The 21,824-nt window shown below is 43.3% G+C and overlaps 1 protein-coding gene across 1 annotated transcript; it reads right to left on the reverse strand.

Moving 5' to 3' along the window:
* Positions 1-6,397: 6,397 nt before the first annotated feature.
* SCO1 (synthesis of cytochrome C oxidase 1) lies at positions 6,398-21,809 on the reverse strand. The gene is made up of 6 exons (XM_081219025.1): positions 21,476-21,809; positions 20,309-20,399; positions 17,109-17,306; positions 16,288-16,380; positions 12,754-12,869; positions 6,398-7,305 (listed from the first exon to the last, which is right to left on the reverse strand). The coding sequence occupies exons 1-6, from the start codon at positions 21,758-21,760 to the stop codon at positions 7,171-7,173; spliced, it is 918 nt and encodes a 305-aa protein (XP_081075151.1). The 5' UTR covers positions 21,761-21,809; the 3' UTR covers positions 6,398-7,170.
* Positions 21,810-21,824: the final 15 nt, after the last annotated feature.

The raw sequence follows: 21,824 nt of genomic DNA on the forward strand, positions 1-21,824 counted from the left end.
TGAGCCGGGCCCGTGTTGGCCCCACCTCCAGCTCGAGTCATCAGAGCTGCGGAGTGGGGCTGCGGAGCCCTCGTCTGACCGCCTGCATGACCCCCGGCCCCATCCCGCCTCTGCTCCGTCAGAGCTCTCCGAGAGGCTCCTTCAGCCGGCTCTCACCTGCAACCTGGAGGAGCCAGTAGCTCGCGTTCCGTGTCCGAGCTGCAGTGAGTCGCTGCGCGATGGCCGATGCCTTCTCCACATCGCGCTGTTTTCTTTCAAGTGCCCTTCGTGGGAACTCTTCTTCCCCTCCTCAGTTGTTTTGTTTCTTTTTTTTTTTTTGAGTTATAGATTACAATCAAATGCAAACACCCGAAGTTTATACTTAACACCTCCTGAACTACGCAAGTCATCACCCAGCTCCAGCCAGAAAGCGCCTCCACGGCCGCGGAAGGACGCCTGCGCTTCTCATAGTAACCGCCCACCTCCTGCCGCAGGTGAGCACTGTTCTCATCACCACCGTAGATTAGTATTCCCTGTTCTCACAGCGTCTCATCTCATCCTCAGTTATCCCTGTTCTACAAATAAAAAATCCAAGACAAGTGAGTTGGTGTTTCTAACCTGGTCCTGTACCCGAGCAGGACACTGTGGGGCCTTTCCTGAACAGACCCCCTCCCCCCGCCCAGATCCTCCACCAGCCTCTCGTCCGCAGGAGAGTTTTAGCCTCCTAGGCCTTCCCTGAGTTCCAAAGAGAAAAATTAATCAGAGAAGTGAGAAAATGCAGACGAAAGGAAAAGAGTCAAGTAAGACAAAAAAAGAAGAGTTTAGGTATTAAAGTCAGGGACCTTTAGTTCCTCCTCAAGGGCTGTAGATAATATTCTGAGCCATTTCCTTTGAGCTGCTTTGCAGATACCGAAACTCCCACCAGGTGGAAGAAGTTGACCACGTGCTGATCACAAGCAGGTAGACTTCAGACCAGCTGGAACCAGGTTGATGGTGTTGACTCTCGATTACCTCGCCACTGACCAATCAAAAGAGTGTCCACGAGCTGATCACGTACCCCACAACGCCCCTCCCTCACCCTGTCTTTAAAAACCTTTCCCTGAAGGCCGTCCGGGGAGTTTGGGCCTTTCCAGCACTAGCTACCTGGACTGCTTGCTCGGTGCCCTGTGATAAATGCTGCACTTCACCCACACCCCGTGTCCGTGCATTGGCTTTACTGCGTGTGGGCGAGTGGACCCAAGTTTGGTTGGGCAAGAGGCCGACCTGAGTACTGCCTCCCCCATGAGTGGGATTGGTAACCCCTGTGTCCTCCTTGACTGCGCACAAACACGGTCACAACAGACAGGACACCCCTCCACGATGAGGTGTTGCGGCTCCCTGAAAGCAAAGGACCCAATTTATAAACTTGACTTTTCACTGACTGGATATTCAGTGACATTAAGCAAAAATAAATATTTTTTTGTGTGATAATGAGATTGTGTGTGTTTTTTTTTTTGTGGTATGCGGGCCTTTCACTGTTGTGGCCTCTCCCATTGCGGAGCACAGGCCCCAGACGCGCAGGCCCAGTGGCCATGCCTCACGGGCCCAGCTGCTCTGCGGCATGTGGGATCTCCCCAGACCGGGGCACGAACCCGTCTCCCCTGCGTCGGCAGGTGGACTCTCAACCACTGCGCCACCAGGGAAGCCCGATTGTGGTTGTTTTTAAAAGACTGAGTTGGTATCTTCTGTAGATGTGCACACATGTGGGACTGGGTGGGGTGGGAATGGGTGGAGGTGTAGAATAAACAAGGTCAGCCGCGTTGAGAGTTACTGAAGCTTGGTGACGGGCGTATCAAGTTCACTAAACTAGGCCACTCTTTGAGTATGTTTAAAATTTCCCACAATAAAAAGGAAACTCAAGTTTTCCTTCAATTAAATATCCACAGAGATGTTCTCCTGAAGTATGACACAAAGTGAGTGACTTCTAAGACCCCCTAGGAGGGGCAACATTAGCGCCCTCAGACTCCTAACGTGAATCAAAGCAACGGTCGCGGTGGGCGCCTGGCAGATGGATCAGATGAAGCTCTGCGCTTGGCCCTTCCAGGGCCTCCCCGACACTCAAAATAGAGCCAGAGTCCCTGCCATGGACTCCAGCGCCCAATGTGGCTTCCGGCCCCTTCTCCAGCCTCCTGCCCTCCCTGACTCACCAGCCACTGTCACGCTGGGCTCCATGCTCTTCTTGAGCATCCCATGCTCACTCTGGGGTCAGGGGCTTCCCCCCAGATACTCACATGGCTCACTCCCCGTTTCCAAATGGTCACCTCCTGAAAGAGTCCTTCCATGACCAGTCACACTAATACTCATCCTCGTTACTCTCCAAGCCCACCTTCTTTTATTTTTCTTCCCCACTATACGATTATCTGACCCCACTTTATGCATTTATCTGTTGATGGTCTGTCAGCCACACTAAAGATGAGCTCCCCCAGCTAGGAGAGTTCCCTCCTGTCTCCCAGCACAGAGAACAGTCCTGGCACGTGGCAGATGCACGATAAATACTGAAGGAACAGACAAACAGGCTGCTGAGCACAGCTGGGTGTCCTGGGGCCAGAGGAGGAGAAATGCTCACTCAGTTGGACCCTCGAAGGCAAGTAAGCACCACCCTGTGAGCCGAGCACAGGCAGAGATGGCACAGAATTAAACCAACTTGGCCCAGACTGGCAGAAACTAGGCCCCAGGAAAATCTGAGCAGCCAGACACAGCAACTGGCCCCTTAGGTCAAAGTGGGAGTGACACTCCATTGTTAAAGCCAGAAATCCTTGATAGGAACAGTCACAATCTGATAGAGCAGCCGCACCTGTGGTCGAAGCCCTCGCTGCAGCCAGCAGCCCTCCAACAACCCGCTGTCCTGAGCATCACTTTCTAGAACGTGGAGGACTGCCCTCCTCCTTGGAAGACTCAGAGCTGCTTGAAGACTAACAGGCCCCTGCACCCACCCCACTCCGGAGGAAGAAGCTGCTCTGACCGTGTACTCATGCCCTGCTGTTCCTGTCAGGACCAAACGCCCCAAAACTTCTGGTTTCAACCTGGTGGTTTTTCCCAGAAACTTTCATTTCTATATTTGAATACCATTTAAGAAAACAGGTGTGAAGAGTTCATTAAGGCAATGTGACCAAACAGCTCCAGGCTCAGGTATGTATGGGGGCGGGGACAGGGGATGGGGGAGTTCCAGGAATTAGGGTTCTGCAAGGCAGGTTCCAGTGTGGGGAGCAGGGGGCCGGAGGCAGGGTAGAAAACACTTATAATCAAACCCACTTGCTGACAGCACCTGTTAAGCAAGCCTCAAATCACTGCCCTCATCAGGACCAAAAATAACATCAGCCGTCACTTCCTGAGCATGTGCTGGTGTTCTACACGGCTTCTCTAACCCTCACACCGACCTTACCACACCAGTGCTATTATAACCCTAGGTTACAGGTAAGAAAAGTAAGGCTTCGAGAGGTTACCTTAGCATCGTCAGGATTGAAACCAGGCTGGTTTCAGGGCAATGAACTCCTGAGGAGCAACGCACGATGGACGGACAGGCTGCGTGCAGGTGCTGCACACCGGCCACACCTGCAGGGGAGGAGCCCGAGTCCGGCCAGCTCTGAGGGTTGCTGGCCGTGTGGCCCCCAATTCCACGTCACCATTCCTAGAGAACGAAGTCTCTCCACTAACACATCTGAAATGATGCCATCAATCAACAATGGTGAGGGGACAACTGAAGTTTGCCCTGAAAACTGTTTTTTTTTTTTTTCCTCTAGTTAATCCACTACCTAACCTTGGCAAGAAGCGGGCTATTTCAGACTACCTTCAAGTTCAATAATATAATTATACAAAATATAACAAAGATAACAGCTACATAAAAACTGAGCAGCACTGTGCTAGTTTAACTTGTTCATAACTGGAGCCTGAGAACACAGCCTGAGTGGGTCCTTAATACTCTGGAATGATACCCACCCAACACTAAACAGCAGTTGCCTATGAGGAAGGTGGGGGAGTGCTGGTTACAGGGACTTGAGCTTGACCTGCCATGTCTAATTTTTTAAAGGAACACATTGGTGGATTTCCACTACAATAAAAGATTAATGTTGAAGAGCCAAAGGAAATGCATCCAAATAGTTTCCTGGTGGTGGAAAAATGGTGGTTTAAAAATTTCTTCAACTTTTCTGTATATTCCAAATTTTTATGTTATAATCATGGAAAGACAAATAAACTTTAAAGTACATTCTTAAATGAATAGAAAATACCTAAGTTCTAAAGAGGGTATTAAGGAACACGTGGCTAGAGGTCATTAATTGTACCTCACTAATAAATAGGAATAACCACCCATATCTTTACAGAGTAATGTAACTCAGAACTAGTAAAATGTATCAGCTAAATGGATGAAAAATGCTTGTGTGACTGCTCTTTGAAAGGGTAGCTCTCCCTCACACACACAAATTTAAATTGTGCTATATGCAAAATAAAACACTTCTTTAGAGCACTATTGGTGATCTGAAAATTTTAATTTCTTTTAACCTTGTATTTAAGAACAATGAGAAATTTTAGTCTCTCATGCAGATGCATTCACAATTTCAAATCATTTACTGGGTTCACATTAGCTGTCCAACCCACACAGGCTTTCTACCGGTAAGAGTCTCGGCTCTTACACCTGAGGTATCAGCTACTTCACGGACAGCCAGATGCAGAAAGTACTTCCGGGCCTGCTGCATGGACAGCACTCTTATAATTTTCAAATAAATGCCATTTCTTAAAATATTAATTCCACTGAACAGTCCAGCAAAAACACCATAACCCATCCAGGTCAAGGTCTGCAAGTGGCACTTTGTTGAGAGGCAGCCTTGATTTTAATTTCCCCGAGATTCACAATGGAAAGGTTGCCCCATGGGTACACAGCGCCCCCGTTTTGTCTGGATTCACAAGGTCCCCATGAGTGCCCCACAGCACTGGGACAGGCAGGGACCTGACTAGAAATTGGGACCCAAGTTCTAATCTAGATTCAGAAGTGAAGCCAGCACCTTAATCTCTGGGATTGTCCGCTCATGAGTAGAGAGATTTCGATTGGCATCTCTGAGGTGCCTTTCCCTGCTTCTAGGCCTTTAAGCTTGACACTGGAATGAAGAGCAAATAAAAGGTTTCTTCAAAAGCTTCTGTTCCTTTTCTGGATCATGACACAAGCGCTAACCTCCAACAGCTGAGAATGAAGACAATTTTCTCCAGCACAAGCTGCTGCAAAGTGATCCACACAAATGTTCTGTGGCTTAAAACAGACCATCTTTTTAAATGTCTGGTATTTTAGATACTTAAGATCGTTGTTACATGAGAGTAGTCTTTTATTAAGTTCCTCACCTTCTTGACAAGGTTCCTGGGAAAGTCATTCCAAACCAACTACTCCTGAGTTGAAGTTTATATGAACTAAATCTTGGTGTTTTTTAAGTAAGGGAACCTAAAAGAAGAATGGCACTGTATGAGTTCGCTAGGGCGCTGTCACAAAGTGCCACAGCACCGGGGCTTGAACCACAGATGTTTATTGTCTCAGCAGTTCTGGCGGCCAGAAGTCCCAGATCAATGGGTCGGCAGGGCTTGTTTCTGGAGGCCTCTCTGTGTCTTCACGTGGTCTCCTCTCTGCCTGTGTCCCAATCTCTTCCCATAAGAACACCAGGCATGTTGGATGAGGGCCTTCCCTAAAGGCCTCATTTTAACTTCATCACCCTTTTAGAGTCTGTCTCCACTGGGTTAGGACTTCAACGAACACATGAATCTGGGGGAAAGTTCAGCCCATAACCACTAGAGTTTATGACTTTTCTTTTTCACATGCCTTGACATAAATATCTATAGTAGGTTTTAACATTAAGTATTGAGAATTTAAAACCCAAAAGATAGCGCCATGTCACGTGCACAGAGCACAGAACTGATGTGCAAGGAAAGCCCATGTCTGATGAGGCGCCACACCTGTTACGTTTTGTTGAGACTTTCAGAGGCTTTGCAGCAGCTTCAGGTGGAGAATGGTGATGAACGGTCAAGTCCAGACAGCAGGGAACTTAAATTCAGAAACAAAAGTCAGCATCTTCCTGAAGGGCCGTCTGCCTAGCACTTTGTGGATGGATGCACCAGAAGATGACGCACCTAACTCACCCAGATCCAAACCTGCCCCCCTCCACCCTCAAAACAGTCTCTCGAGGCCCCAGTACCCCAGCCACCGCATCAGAGGCACCTGGGGTGGCAGGTGTGAATGCAGGTCTTTGCATCCTTCCTCAGCTCAGTGAACCCAGCCCTGGGCCCGGGAACCTGCACTTTAACAAGCACCCACCTACCTGCCCCCTCGAGTCTGGGGGTCTCAGCCCAGAGAGGTATAAGCTGCCATCTCTGCACCCACAAGAAAGGCCATGGTTGTTCAAGCTGCAAAACTGAGCACACCTTTATTTCAGACAAGTGCAATCCAGTACAGGCAGGAAGGTACTCTGTACACACTCATGATTTGTATCCTCTCATACCCACTTGGCAGGTCCCTAAAAGCCTGGCACATCATTCAGTTAAAAAAAATCACATGAAAGATCCCTAGGGAATCTGATCTAATGGTTTGCCCCAAACAACAGATTTTCTCTCCATTAGTACAATCAGCACCTGCTGACAGGGGAACACAATGCAAACCTGACAGTGATTTTCATTAACAAGCAAGACTACACTAATGCTTTCAAGCATAAAGATTAACTGTGAATGTCAGAAAGCCTAATACCATTGCTATCAGCCACCAAGAACTCGAAGAGGAAAGCAAGGTCATTATGGAAGTTACGCTCTTCCTGGAAATTCACTACAACCTGCCAGAGCAAGAGTCCAAGACACTGGAGAGACAGCCATGCTGATCAGAGGGCTCTGCTCACGCGGAGAGACCCCACGGCTGCGTCTTTTCCGGCTGTGTCCTTCCCTGAGGTCCATTCCGCTGGCTTCACGGCAACTTGGTCCCCTGGTCTCAAGGCGACCATTTGGGAGACTTCTGCTTAAGAATCCATCCTTGCTGAACCCAAGGGTAGCATGCCCTGCCCAAAATTTAGGTGTTCTCCTGGTATGAAGGCCATTCTGTAGGTTGCATGTATATACATATAAGTATCGGCCCCTACGAGAGACAAAGCTTCCTTCCTCTTCAGCAGAGTAGCACAGGCCGCGCTGCTTTGGCTAGCTCTTTTTCCTGTGTTCCCTCATGTGAGCAGCAATCGAACCAGCTATTTCTGCATTCTTCTTGTTCTGGCCAAAATAATTTAGAAACTCACCATCTGGTCCAATCAAGTACATTATGATTGTATGATCCACCTGCAGAGAAAAGTGGGGGGGAAGGAGAGGATGACAAAAAGTTCACCAAAATAAGCTGCTTATTTTACTGAATAAATGCTGCAGGATAAGAGACTTCACATTACTAGTTAAGCAACCTTTGTAGCATCTATTATTTATGGAACAGGCCTAAGTCTATTATACTAAATACACAGCAACGAATTATCTAAAATCTTTCCAGAAATTTGCCGACTATTGCCTGACACATTAGCTAGAACTTGGAATTCTTTTGGTTCAGTCCTTAACACACTCATCCACACAATTTCTGAGAAAAGAATGCACTTCTAAGAAATGGCCACTGCCAGCCTTCATTAAACAGCCAATGTTTGGGGAACAGCAAAGCCTGCTTAGGAAGAGCCTACATTTATGAGTAAAATATTTCATCTGACCCCTTAACCATATTATAAAGAGATACCACATGGGATTAAAAGTGTTGGTGAAAAATACTTTCTTTATTAAGTTCTTGGGTATATTTTTTTATGTTTTAGGAAGAACTGGTTATCATTCAACAGGCTAAATTCTGCTTACCATGTTATATTATAAACAAAAACAGAAAAGTAACCACTAAACATATAATATATAAATTCTAATACAGTAATTAGTCCTCATATTAGTGACTCAACTGGAAACATGACGAGTGTTGTCCTCCCCTAAGAAATGTTACTACACTGAACAATCCTACCTGAAGCACATCACCCAGAAGTTCCTCAGGAGCTGTAAGTGCTACACCCCCAAGGAGTTACCTTAAATCCATTATCCACTTTCATGGCAAAGTTCTTAAAGTGTTCCTAGCTCCACCTAAAGTTTAGACTAGCCATCAATTTTTTTTTTTTTTAGTTATATGCTTCCACAAATCCAATTTTAAATGAGTTGAAGACTTGGCACTTAGAATCCTTGGAATTTATTCCAGGCTTGATTGCTGTTTGGCAAGACAAAAAGACAGACAGGAATGCGATCATACATACCAAGCTGGAGACACCCCAAATATACCCAGACACACGATGTGTCTGTTAGGTTATCGTGCTTTTATACACACACATTCATAAAGAGAGTAAATGGAAAGAGCCACTTGCTTATTCACATAAGTAAAGAATGTAGACCCAGAGGGCTCAGACAGCTGGTGATCTTGAGGGGGCTGGGAGTAATTCACTGCAAGAAGACAGGGAACCCACGTTTCTCCAATTGTCTGACAGAGTCAGAACCAGGTCTCCAGGTGTCTCTTAAAGCCCTACTCCACAGCTTACACCTCTCTTTCTCCCCATTTCTTCCTCTTTCCTATTCTTTCTATTCTCTCTCCTCCTTAAAAAACCAGAATTTCAGCGTGTGTTGGGCTTATTTTATGAGTGTTCTTCACATAAATTACTTTCTAATACATAATAAAAATATTGTTCTACTCAAACTGTCAAACTTGTCAGTGGTCACATCTCAGTGTTCACTTGGGTTGTGGGCACAGCATATCATATGTAAATAAGAATGAAAGAATACACAGTAAATGTATACAATGAAGTCTTCCACTCCTTCCAGACCCCCAGAGTCCCTCAGTTCTCCTCAGAGGGCACCACTACCACCAGTTCCTGCTGTTATTCTTCCAGAGAAACCCTCTGCTTCTATTAGTGTGTCGATAACCACCTATTTCTTTTTAGACAGAATTAACAACACACTATACTTGTTTTCTCACTTAGCAATATACTGGACATTGTTCTGTATCAGTACATATATAGTAGCCTTTTAAAGAATGGTTGCTTGGTTTCCAGTCTTTGTTTTACAAACAATGCTGTAGGTTATCTCTGTAGGACAAATTCCAAAAAATGGGTTCTCTAATCTAAGAAGTATTCCACTTTAAATGCTGATGATACTGACAAACAGCCTTCTTACGAGGGCCTATCAGTTTAATTCCCATCAACAATGCATGAAAGTGCCAGCTGGTCCAATTTCACTCCAACACTGCAGCATTTTCTCTTTTCCTAAATTAGATTTTGACAGTATCTTTGGCCTTTCTGATCTAACAGGTGAAAAATGGCATCACATTATACAATTCACATTTATTGTGAATAAAACTGAACATCTTTTCTTAGGTGTGAAAGCTCTTTGTATTCTTTTGCAAAAGTATTTCCTAATTAATATTTAGAAAATAATGTATTACTATACATATAATGCAATGATGTGCACATTTAGCTTTCAGTGGAATTCTAAACGTTTGTAACCTGGGTTACATATACTATGGGTCAGAGGATGCCACTCGTATTCAAAGCCAGAAGCTCACCTCTGTTGCTATCGAGATTAAGAAAACTTCATTCCTTTATATCTCAACCTTTAAGGTACTCCCTCATTCCCTACATGTCCTTAAATCTTAAGTTTCCCACACTATCTCGCAGATTAAAATCTGTAACCTCAAGGGACAGAAGTCATACTAATGAAAAACTCAAGAAGCTGGAGAGTGTCTCCCCCTACTGGTTGATTTGGCAAATGTACAGCAGTGAACTCACAGATTCTTATCAAACGTCACATTCTTATGGCAGTAGACCAGTATTTATTTGTCAAAATGGGGTCTGGGATGGGTTCTAGAGGATCCAAGAATCTCCGTAAGACGTACATATTTACATCTTGATTTTTAAGACTAAAAAACTTAATATCCATATTCTGGATTACCTGCATGGCTACCTTAGAGTGCAAATCTCAGGGCCCAAACCTTATTTATGTTTAAGAGCTCACTGGCACCTCGCCGTATACTGCTGGTTACAGTCAGACAAGAAAAAGATGCATCCTTACTAAGTCAAGACCAACCAGTCCAGGTAGGCTACACAATGAAAGGTTTCAAAGTAATTTAAATTAAAAACCACAAGGGGGGCTTCCCTGGTGGTGCAGTGGTTGAGAGTCCGCCTGCCGATGCAGGGGACACGGGTTCGTGCCCCGGTCTGGGAGGATCCCACATGCTGCGGAGCAGCTGGGCTCGTGAGCCATGGCCGCTGAGCCTGCGCGTCCAGAGCCTGTGCTCCGCAACAGGAGAGGCCACAACAGTGAGAGGCCCGCGTACCGCCAAAAACAAAACAAAACAAAACAAAACAAAACAAAACAAAAAACCCCCCACAAGGGGCGGCTGGCTGACTATAGAGGTGGGTGTCTCAAATCACATTCCTGTGGTGAGCAGCGCTTCGGTTTCAGCCAAGTATCTCTTATTACGTTAACTGAATGTTTTACTTTTTTTTTTTTTTTTTGGCGGTACGCGGGCCTCTCACTGCCGCGGCCTCTCCCGTGGCGGAGCACAGGCTCCGGACGCGCAGGCCCAGCGGCCATGGCTCATGGGCCCAGCCGCTCCACGGCATGTGGGATCTTCCCAGACCGGGGCACGAACCCGTGTCTCCTGCATCGGCAGGCGGACTCTCAACCACTGCACCACCAGAGAAGCCCATGTTTTACTTGTTTTATAAGTTGTTTGCTCTAATTTGTAAAATTTATTTTAACTCTAGAATTATGAGCTATAAGCAACAAGACTAAAGGGTGTTACCTAGTTTACAACTGTACGTATGTAAACAATTTAATAAAACTACTCAGCACTGGAAGTCAGACTGACTAGCTCAACTGCTCCCACTATCATCATAAGTTAAACCTCAAAACCAGTCAATACAACTCCCTTTCATAGGAAGAGTAAAGAATTCTGAAAAGCTCTTGTTTCTCCACGGCTTCCTTTCTGCTCTCCTCTCATTCTTCTCATGCTGCTGGTGTGACAAGAGGAAACCACAGTAGGGTCCCTCTACTTTCCTTAAACTTAGGGTGTAAGAAGAAAATGCTAATTTTTCTTGTCTTTTTCTCCCATGAACTCAAGTTTCCCTAAGTCTATGAGGCACCAGAACTAGAAAATAAGATTGTGTGGGCTTAAGGCAAAGGGACCGGAAACGTGCTTTTAATTTAGGCCAAAGGCTACAGTGCTGGGACTTCCCTGGGGGCGCAGTGGTTGGGACTCTATGCTCCCAGTGCATGGGGCCTGGGTTCGATCCCTGGTCAGAGAACTAGATTTCACACACATGCCGCAACTAAAAGTTCGCATGCCACAGCTAAGAAGCCTGCCTGCCGCAACTAAGACCCAGCACAACCAAATAAATAAATAAATAAAATATTAAAGAAAAAAAAAGCTACAGGGGCACATATGCTTCACGTTCAAAAGTGGTGAGGAAATCACAGTGGGCCGTAGAGACAAAGCACCACAGTGGGATGTCCCCTCTGCATATCACTCTTGGGAGCTGGCCATGGCGTTGCGGGAAGAGCAATGACTCAGGATCCTGACCATCTTTCTTTCTACAAAACCAGCTCTGTGGCTGGAAAGGCTCTTATGATTAATCACTTTGTTTAACCAATACTATAGAGAAACTAGAGCATGACAACGGAGGAAAAAACCTGAAATAATACTAAAATACAATGTCAACTCTTCATGTGATAGGGAAAAACGTCCACATTGAGAAGGAAACTGGGTGCGTAGGGGTGGCGCTTATGTTTCACTGTGAAACCACTGACGAGAAGAGGAACAAGGTGACCCAGGACTCCTAGGCAGTGCCAATGAACGTGAAGACAGCTCTTTAATGTAAGAGCTACAGAAGAACAACCTGATAGAATTTGTTCTTCATCATTAAGAAAACTTTATTAAGTACCTAATTATGTAGAGCGTAATAGCTGCAAATGCAACTAAACACAAAATTATGCAAACGCATAGTTGGTATGAAAAGAAATCTTATGGGAAGTCTAGTTGCCTATGGCTTTCTTTTCTCTTGCTTTTCAGAATTCTTACTCACTCAACCCAAAAACGCAGTTCCCTACGGCCTGACACTACTTCTCAAAAGGAGTATATTTCTTATACCTCTTCACTGAGGGCACAGAGAACCAATACAATGTTTATCAACTAAAAGGAGCCTTGCCCCAAACGATTATATTATATTCTATTGAATCTAAGATATCCCTGATTTTATATTGCTCTATAATTTTATGTGCCACTAGAAAAGCAGGCAATTAAACTCTAAGAACAATGAATATAAATTAAACAATCATCCTTCAAAAAATATATATACTTCTGCTATCCTTTCAAACATCCCTAATTATTAAGGAATTTGCTATGATCTCAGATTATCTTTCGTTTTCATTTTTTTTTCCTTTTGCGGTACGCGGGCCTCTCACTGTTGTGGCCTCTCCCGTTGCGGAGCACAGGCTCCGGACGCGCAGGCTCAGCGGCCATGACTCACAGGCCCAGCCGCTCCGCGGCATGTGGGATCTTCCCGGACCGGGGCACGAACCCGTGTCTCCTGTATTGGCAGGTGGACTCTCAACCACTGCGCCACCAGGGAAGCCCTAATTTCATTTTTAAAAACAGTCGTCACGGAAAGCTATATGAATGTCTGGGACCTGGGAGCCTGTCCAGGTGTTGAAAGCTGTGCATTTGCTTACTATATAGTCCTCATCTTCGTCCTTGGGGCCAGGGCTGTAATACACTCTGAATGCTCTGGCCACTTGATCGATCTCTTCTTTTGTGCCAGTTAAGCCAATCAGTTTGGGAGAAAATTCTAAATAAAACATGAGAAAGACAGTGAAAAAGAAGCAAGCAAAACAACCAACCCTACACTTCAAAACACAGTATCAGTTATACAGCAGCCCTACTGCCACGTTTTTCCTGGAGTCCCTAAACATTTCATGTTTCAAAGAAAAACAAATTCGCACAGAACAAATGAAAATTCTCCTCTGTAGTATATGTCACATTCACCAAGATAGATCACACTGGAATTAAACTAGAAATCAATGGCAGAAAGATATCTGGAAAATCCCCAAACGCATGGAAATTAAACACACTTTTAAGTAACACATGAGCCAAAGAAGAAATCTCAAGAGAAATTAAAAAAATATCTTGAATAAAATAAAAATGGAAACACAACTTATTGAATCCATATAGTAGAAAAGAAGATTTAAATCAATAATATAAGTTTCCACCTTAGGATCTAGAAAAAGAGCAAATTAAATCCAGAGTATGCAGAAGAAGAGAATCAGAGCAGAAATCAATGAAACTTAAAACAGGCTATTAATAGAGAAGAGCAATGAAACCAAAAGTTGGGTTTTGGTAATATATAAGTCAAATCCTTTCATGGCTAGTAAAGAGCTGGAGGGAATATATTCTAATTATTTAAATCACAATTTTTGTTAATTTAGTGGTTCTTAAATATTTAGCTGTAGTTCTGAGATATGCTGAAGTTTAAAGATACTATTATGAATTAAGCACGAGAGTTTTCCATTGTATCATATGAGAAAAAAGTTTGCTTGACAATTAGTTCATACCAGATCAAAATACCTGTATCTCATTTTCTAACATAAAATCTCACAGCATGCACTTGCTATTAAGTTTTTGGAATTTATGTAAGTAAGCTGGGGAAGTCACTTAAAACACCTGGATTCATCAGACTACTGAGCCGAGTCCAACACAACAGCAGTACCTTCTTCCAAAGGTACAGGTAGCCTATTTTTATTCTTTGGACTAACTCATTCTAAATTGAAAAACTGCTCAGATACCGAAAAAGCAAGGTGGCTTGTTCTTCTTCCCTACACTCTGACTAAATGAAGAGAAGGTGAGTGAAGCCTGAATTAGTTGCACATCCAAACCTTTTCAAAAAATTGTTGAAATTGCAGTAATTTTCTAAATACCAACTTAAATATTTAAAAATCCCCCCCAAATGCAACTAGAAAGGATCACATCATCAATCACTGTATGTACCTGCTGATGAAGAATATTACCATAAGGTTTTGGTATTTCCATTAGGTACGGCAATTCAAACGTCTACTCATTTGGGGATTATCTAAGGTTTGGTTAATATGTGATAATAAACAATTGCCAATATGACACACATTTAAATTGGAGATCATTTATCACCCAATGAGTTATACCTGCTTTTTACTGCTTTAGAAAATAATGATGCTATTGCTCAAATTTCTGACATACCTGTAAACTGTGGACATAAATTCTGCTTATATATAATAAAAACTCTAAAACTTCAACGAGAAAACAAATCTTTGTAACCTTGGGTTAGGCAAAGATCTCTCACATATGAAACCAAAAAATTATCTATAAAAGACCAAGCTAATAAACTGAACTTCATCAAAATAGAAACTGCTCTTCAAAAGCCATGGCTGACATGACAAGCCATAGACCGGGAGGAAATATTTGCAAATCATACACCTGATAAAAGACTTGTATCAGGACTATAAATAATAAATAAATAAGTAAAAATAAACAGCCCCATAAAAATGAGTAAAAGATGTGGAGACGCTTTACCAAAGAAGACATACAGATGGCAAATAACGACATCAAAAGATGCTTAATGTTAAAAGTTATTAAGGCAAACGCATTAATAAAACCACAATGAGATACCACTAAGCACCTACTGAAGGGGCTAAAATTAAAAAGGCTGACCCTACTAAGTGTGTGAGAATGTGGAGGAGCCGGAGCTCTCATACACTGCCAGCGGGAGTGTAAAAATGTACCACTGCTTTGGAAAAAAGTTTGTCAGTTTCTTAAAAACTTAAACATTCACCTATCATATGACCCAGCCACCCCACTCCCAGGTATTCACTCAAGAGAAATGAAAGCATGCATCCACACAAAGACGTACGTGTACATGAGTGCTCAGCAGCTTTACCTGTAATAGCCAAAGACTGGAAATAACTCCAATGTCCATCAATGGGATACTACTCAGCAATAAAAATGAACTATTGACACACGCTACAACATGGATGAATCTCAACATAATTACACTGAAGGAAGTCATTAAAAAGAAAGAGCATATACTGTATAATTCCATTTACATAAACTTCTAAAAATGCAAACTAATCTATATTGATGGAAAGCAGATCAGTGGTTGCCTGGAGACACGAGGTGGGCGCAGAGGAGGGACATGAAGGAGGAATTAGCAAGGGCACATGGAAGCTGCTGGGGGTGATGGATATGTTCACTCTGACTGTGGTGATGGTTTCCCAGGTGCACACATGTGTCAAAAGGTAACACACTGTGCACTTTAAGTATGTACTCTTTTAATATGTCAACTATCTCTCAATACATGAGCTAAATAATAAAATATACAGCAGGTCTTACATAAGACACATTTTAAAATAACTCAAAGTTTTAGTGGATATGCATTAGAAGGTATCATACAATAAAAATAAATAGAAAACTATTCATTAGTCCTTCTGACCAGTAGCTTAAATCAATTCCACCATAATTAAAATGGAAATTCCTGATTTTTAAGCACGTATGTTCCACACACTAGTACAACAACAAAATCTGTCTGATCAGATTTTTATTCTTATCACTTTTTTCAGCTTAAGAAACTTGAATTTAGAGAAATTACCCAAGCTCACAAGAACCTAAATATTCATCCTTAATTCTACCATAATTTATAGTCTTTAAAAGTACCTTCTAATAGTTTTTAAGTGCATGTTGAGATGTTTGAATTGAAATTCTTCCTTAAAATGGTTATAAATGTGTTTATCATTAATATTTTAGATTTATAAAATATACACTATGAATTCAAAATGTGCTTATATTTCATAATTTTTCTTTAATCTCCCAATGAACATACTCCCAGAACATCTGTCTGTCCTAATTTTACAAAGGGAAGAGTGAGGTACTGAGCTGGAATCAGAAGCAATGTGTCCCCTCAATTCAAGGGTCTCTTTACTTTGTTGATATCTTTAGGCCAAGTTCAATCTTTCCTCTGTGACAAAATAAAGAGCCCTGCACCAGGAACTGAGAGGCCTCTTCCTTATTTATTTACTTACCGGCCACAGTCACAATCCTAAGACTCTTTTCATCCACCTGTAAAACTGGTGACAGTACCATACGTCCCCCGTATCTTACAAAGCATTCCAAGGTCCAAATAAGCTGATCTTTCAAAAACTGTAAGAGCTAAACATATGTAAACTATTGTGAATAAAACACACCTTTTACATAATTTGCGATGGCTTCTTTTGTGTCCCTCTCTGGGTCAATAGTGATGAAAAGTGGAGTTAAATCTGGCAGAGTTGGAATACTATCTGAAAGAAAGTTCTCATTAATCAGTATTCACCTTCTAAGGGAAAAGACAAACAGCAATTACAGTAGCGTGTAGGGAGTGCTACAGCAAGGTGTTAAGGCAACACAGAGGGACATCTAACACGGATGGGGAAGGGGATGGGACAGCCTCCAGGAAAGGCAGATATATATATATCTGTGGTGCAATCAGATAGATATCCTATCAAATATCTGCACCCCTGCACACATGCTGTTACTCAGAATCACATCACGTGGATATCCTGTCTCCTAATCCAATGCAATGTTTGTAGGATTCCCCCGCCCCACCCACCATAAACTATTAATAAGGACTGAATATCCTGGAACAATTCATTTTAAGAAGGATGTACATCACAGACCATACCACAGATTTCCTAGTCTAACCATCAGTCACCAGGGAAAAAGCAATGGCAGTGTCAGTGATGAAAGGCTACAAAAAGAAAGGGACACAAAGCAGAGTTAAGGGAGACCCAGACCACACCAACATTTTTAAGCAACCTAACATTTAGCATCAAAACAAGCTTCCTTTGGTAAAGAATAAGGTCATGGGAATCACAGCCACTAACAAGCCTAACACTGAGATTTTATGTTCTCACAAACTAAATAATTACAACCCTCCACCTAACAGTAATATAAGAATGCGAAAAGCATGGTAACATTAGGAACATCAAGTAAACACATACTTTTTTATAGGAAGAGATGGCTTTCTTACCTATTTCATCCACAACTTGAATCATTTTTTCTAGTTCTTCTGGACAGATATCAGGGCAATGAGTGAAACCAAAATAAATCAATACCCATTGACCCAGGTAGTCCTTATCAGTTTTGGGCTCGCCAGTATGAGTTGTGAGGGAAAACGGGCCCCCAAGTAAAGGCTTTCCGATGCTTCGCTGCCGTTCCTTCTCCAGCTCTTAAACACACACGAACACACACCGAAGGGGAAAAGAAAAGTCAATCTAACCACAGGTACTCAAATGCCTGATCTATGGTTCATTCTATACTACTGACTGAGGGCACAAAATGTAGAAGAAATAGCCTCAGTTTTCAAGAAGCTTAAAAAATCTTTTAAGAGAAATAAGCATAAAACAAAATAAAATCAAACGCTATTGTATATATAGTAAGGACTACAAGAAAAGAAAGTGGTCAAGCTATTTTCTTCCTCCTCCAGAACAATTCAGTCCTTAGCCATCAGGTGTGGCCACGATGGGGGTGAGGGCACAGCAGAGCAGAATGTCTGAGCCCAAGTGGGCCAGGTGGGTGGCCTGGCAGTGGGTGTCTGAGCCTGAGTGTGCTGAGGAGGGCAGCTGCGTGAGGAGAGGACAGCAGCGATGGGAGCTCGGTTACATACAGGGGCTTGACCAAGTAAGTAAATACATTAAAGAGCTACAGGTGAAAAAGGAGTTAGAACGATGGAAGGAGAGAAAACTAGAATGAACGCTGAAGTATTGGAAAGAAATGGGAGGTACAATACAAACTTATAGTTTCAAAATATATAGATACAGAAATAAGTACAGATGTAAATAAGCACCTCTCTCTCCTAGCTCTGTCCACTGAAAGGACCCGGGGGCGGATACACCCCAATAGCAGTGAGCTCATATCCTGACTTCTAATATCATCCTCCACTAAAAGGAAATGAGGCTTTTTAGAGAAACGGCTGATACCAGGACTGGGGCAGAGAAAGTACACGAACCTAGAACATCATTTTGTGTCAGAATTAAGGAAGAACCCAAAGCACATAGGAGGCATGTCAAAAGGAAACAGAAGCCTGTGTCGAAGGGGCTCCCACTGACCAATCTGGGACAATGTGAGCGTCAAACCAAAGAGAATAATGGATTACAACTCACTGGCTTGCTAGGAAATCATGAATCACACTGATATAAATAAAGGAATTGAGAGTTTGATGGGGAACAGAATATTTACATGTATAAATACATAATATTTACATGTGTAAATGTACATCACAAAATACACATTAATTACATTTCCAGTAGGGAAGCCTGACACACACCACCTTAATCAAGTGATCAAACTGAACTTAAATCAGTAATGGGACAAACTGAAATCATATGACACCTGACTAAATGCAGTGAGAACACAGCGTCCTGAATCTAACCATGAGAAAACATCAGACAAACCCAAACGAAGGGACAGTCTACAAAATAACTGGCCTGTAATCTTCCAAGCTGTCAACGTCATGAGTCGGGTAAAGGCTGAAAAACTGTTACAAACTGAAGGAGACCAAAGAAAAAACTAGGTATGAGGTGTGCTTCTGAACTGGATCTTTCTGCTATAAAAGAAGGGCATCAGTTGGGACTTCCCTGGCAGTCCAGTGGTTAAGACTCTGTGCTTCTACTGTGGGGGGCATGGGTTCAATCCCTGGTTGAGGAACTAAGATCTCGCATGCCACAAGGCACAGCCAAAAAAATTAAAAATAAATAAAATAAATAAAAGGAGGGCATCAGCTGCACAACTTGAATGAGGTCTGAAGACTGAACGGTGTAACATACTGATGTTAATTTTCTGATTTTGATGGCTGCATTGTGGTTATGTTGGGGAAGTATTTGGAGATGATGAGGCATCATGTCAGCAAATACTCTCTAACAACTTAGGCACACTTTTTTTTTTTTTTAAAGAAGATGTTGGGGGTAGGAGTTTATTAATTAATTAATTTTTTTTTTTGCTGTGTTGGGTCTTCGTTTCTGTGCGAGGGTTTTCTCTAGTTGTGGCAAGCGGGTGCCACTCTTCATCGCAGTGTGCGGGCCTCTCTATCGCGGCCTCTCTTGTTGCGGAGCACAGGCTCCAGACGCACAGGCTCAGTAGCTGTGGCTCACGGGCCTAGTTGCTCCGCGGCATGTGGGATCTTCCCAGATCAGGGCTCAAACCCGTGTCCCCTGCATTAGCAGACAGATTCTCAACCACTGCGCCACCAGGGAAGCCCCAAGGCACACTTTTAATACTGTTTCATAATACAAGTTTTTATAAAACAAAATTATTAACTGAAGGTGAAATTCCAAACTAAAGTCAAAAGAAGCTTGGCTTTTTCTACAATCGTCTCTACCATTACTTTTCTAGTTTGTCAGGTTTGTTTCATTTTGAAATTGAAGGAACTTAACAGCTTATTAAAATATGAAAATCATATCAATAAAACACTTCTTGTTACACAAAAGAAATATACCTGTATATCAATATGGATCTTACATTCCTAAAGTTCTAAAGCCTATGAATTTTCACTCCCAGCTGTAAACATTATCCTTTGTATAATGTCATCAAAAGAGACTCTCTAAAGAATCAAAACAGAGTAAGTGATACTTTAAAGATTTACTGGAAACTTCTAAAACAAATCTTAAAAGTCCTAAAATGTTCACTAAAATATAAAGTTCTTGTAAACAGTTTCTAAACCCTCCGAGTGTTAGTCCAGAGCAGTTCCTTGCCGTGAAATTCCCTCTGGCCTGGCAGAACCTCATCTAGTGAATCCTTCACTTCTGTGTCTGTTTCACTATCATGGGCGCCTCAGTGGCTAGATTGCACCTTAATCATCTTTGCACCCTCTGGACTTCTTATTATCTACATCCAGATCTGTCCACAATAAGTCTTTTCACATGGTTAGACAGTGGTGCCCTGAACAGATAAGACAGTGGAAAAACAGGTGAAATCCAAATAAAGTTTGTAGTTTAGTGAACAGTACTGTATGAACTTTAGTTTCTCACTTTTGATAAATTAGCCATAGTTATACAAGATATTAACATTAGGGGAAGAAAGGTGAAAGATACATGGAAACTGTCATTTTTACAACTCTTCTGTAAACCTAAAATTATTTCTAGATAAAAAGCTTAAAAACAACAATGACAAAAAGATGCCAGTCCACAACCAGGAAGGATTTTATTCAGCGCTGACCAGATGATATCTACTTACTCTCTGTCTTTTCTTTCTTGAAGTACTTCATCCCAGCCAGTAAAACTCCTCCAATAGCAAATGTGATGGCTAAGGACTTCCAGGAAACAGGCTACTGGGGCAGAGATTTCAAAAATAAAAATACTAGAAAGATGCAAACATTTAATCACACTAAATTTATTACAGTAGTTTTTAAGATACCTACACACAGGCCTCGATCTTGTTAAATGGACAGCATGTTTCACATTACTTTCGGATGAGAAAATACTGAAAGTTTCTGGGGAATGCAGTTGCATCTGGGCTAACACAATTACAAAGGCACTTCTTTCCAAGGGAAGGGTCCCTAAGTCGATTTCTTTTCATGTGGAAAAAAAGACCCAAGGCTCAAGCACCATGATTGTTACCACGTGTGACCCAGATCCCAACTGCTGATTTAAAAATCAGCTAATCACCTGCTTGTGCTGATACTGAGAATACATAGAAATAAACCAAATAAACTTAGGAGATTAACCTAACTCTGGCTTCCAAAAGTAACAAAGCCAAAGTAGAAAAGACAGCTAAAAGTGGAACGTCTTGCAAACTACATCATTATTTCTTTGTACTTTTTCCAAGTCTCAAGATAAAATAACTCATTAACCTTCCCCCAGCTCCGAAGACCACTTCTCTTGCCTATCACTAGAACCTAGTGGCTCTTAAGTTCTTTTGGGGTCAGAACTAGAACCCGGGAGAAACCAAAGAAAAAAAGCATATCCAGCACGCCACTGCGATCCACATGTGCTCAATTTCAGGATATACACACCAGGCCTCCGAAGGGACAGCCAAGTCCGAAGGGACAGCCAAGTGATAAATAATAAAACTGCTCTGACGCTTCAATCATGGGTAACTTAAGGTTGAGCCCCCCCGCTTAGAACACCTGAAACTTATTTTCTTGGCAAAAAGCTAACTAAAATCCAAGCCCGGCTATCTAACCACGTGGAGAGGGTGTCGGTTCTGAGGTTCTCTTTACCGCTGAGGGTCCGTGCAAACCGGAGGGAAATGCGGGATGAGATTCTGTGACCCAGGGAGGTCAACCGGCGGAGTGGAGGACAACTTGAGGCCAAGTGGTTTCTGAGGTTATGACCAAGTGGGACGGGAAGGGCGCGCAGGGTTGACTGGCGAGCAAAGGCAGGGCTCCAGGTGTGCACTCACCCGGGGCTGCGAGGGGCGCGTGGGGTCTCCGCCGCCCTTCGGCTCCGGTCCTGACGACCCGGGCGGGGGCGGCCTCGCCGTGCTGAGGAGCCGGCACCGCAGGCAGCTGCCAGCAAGCCCCGAGGCCCGCCACGCCCCCTCTGGCGGCGCGCGGAGCCGCCCTAGCATGACCTTCGCGGTCCCCTCCCCGGGGCCCCAAACCCCGAGGCCGCGAGGTAACAGAGACCAAAGTTTGCCACCCGTAAGCTGCATTATCCGGCCGGGCGCGCGCAACAGCCCCGCCATGAGCTCGAGAGACCGCGCCTCCTTTGCCCCGCCCCTCGACTTCCGGCGCCGTTTCCGCTTCCTC

The sequence above is a fragment of the Mesoplodon bidens genome (genome assembly GCF_964165515.1).
Source record: "Mesoplodon bidens genome assembly, chromosome: 19".
Taxonomy (NCBI): domain Eukaryota; kingdom Metazoa; phylum Chordata; class Mammalia; order Artiodactyla; family Ziphiidae; genus Mesoplodon; species Mesoplodon bidens.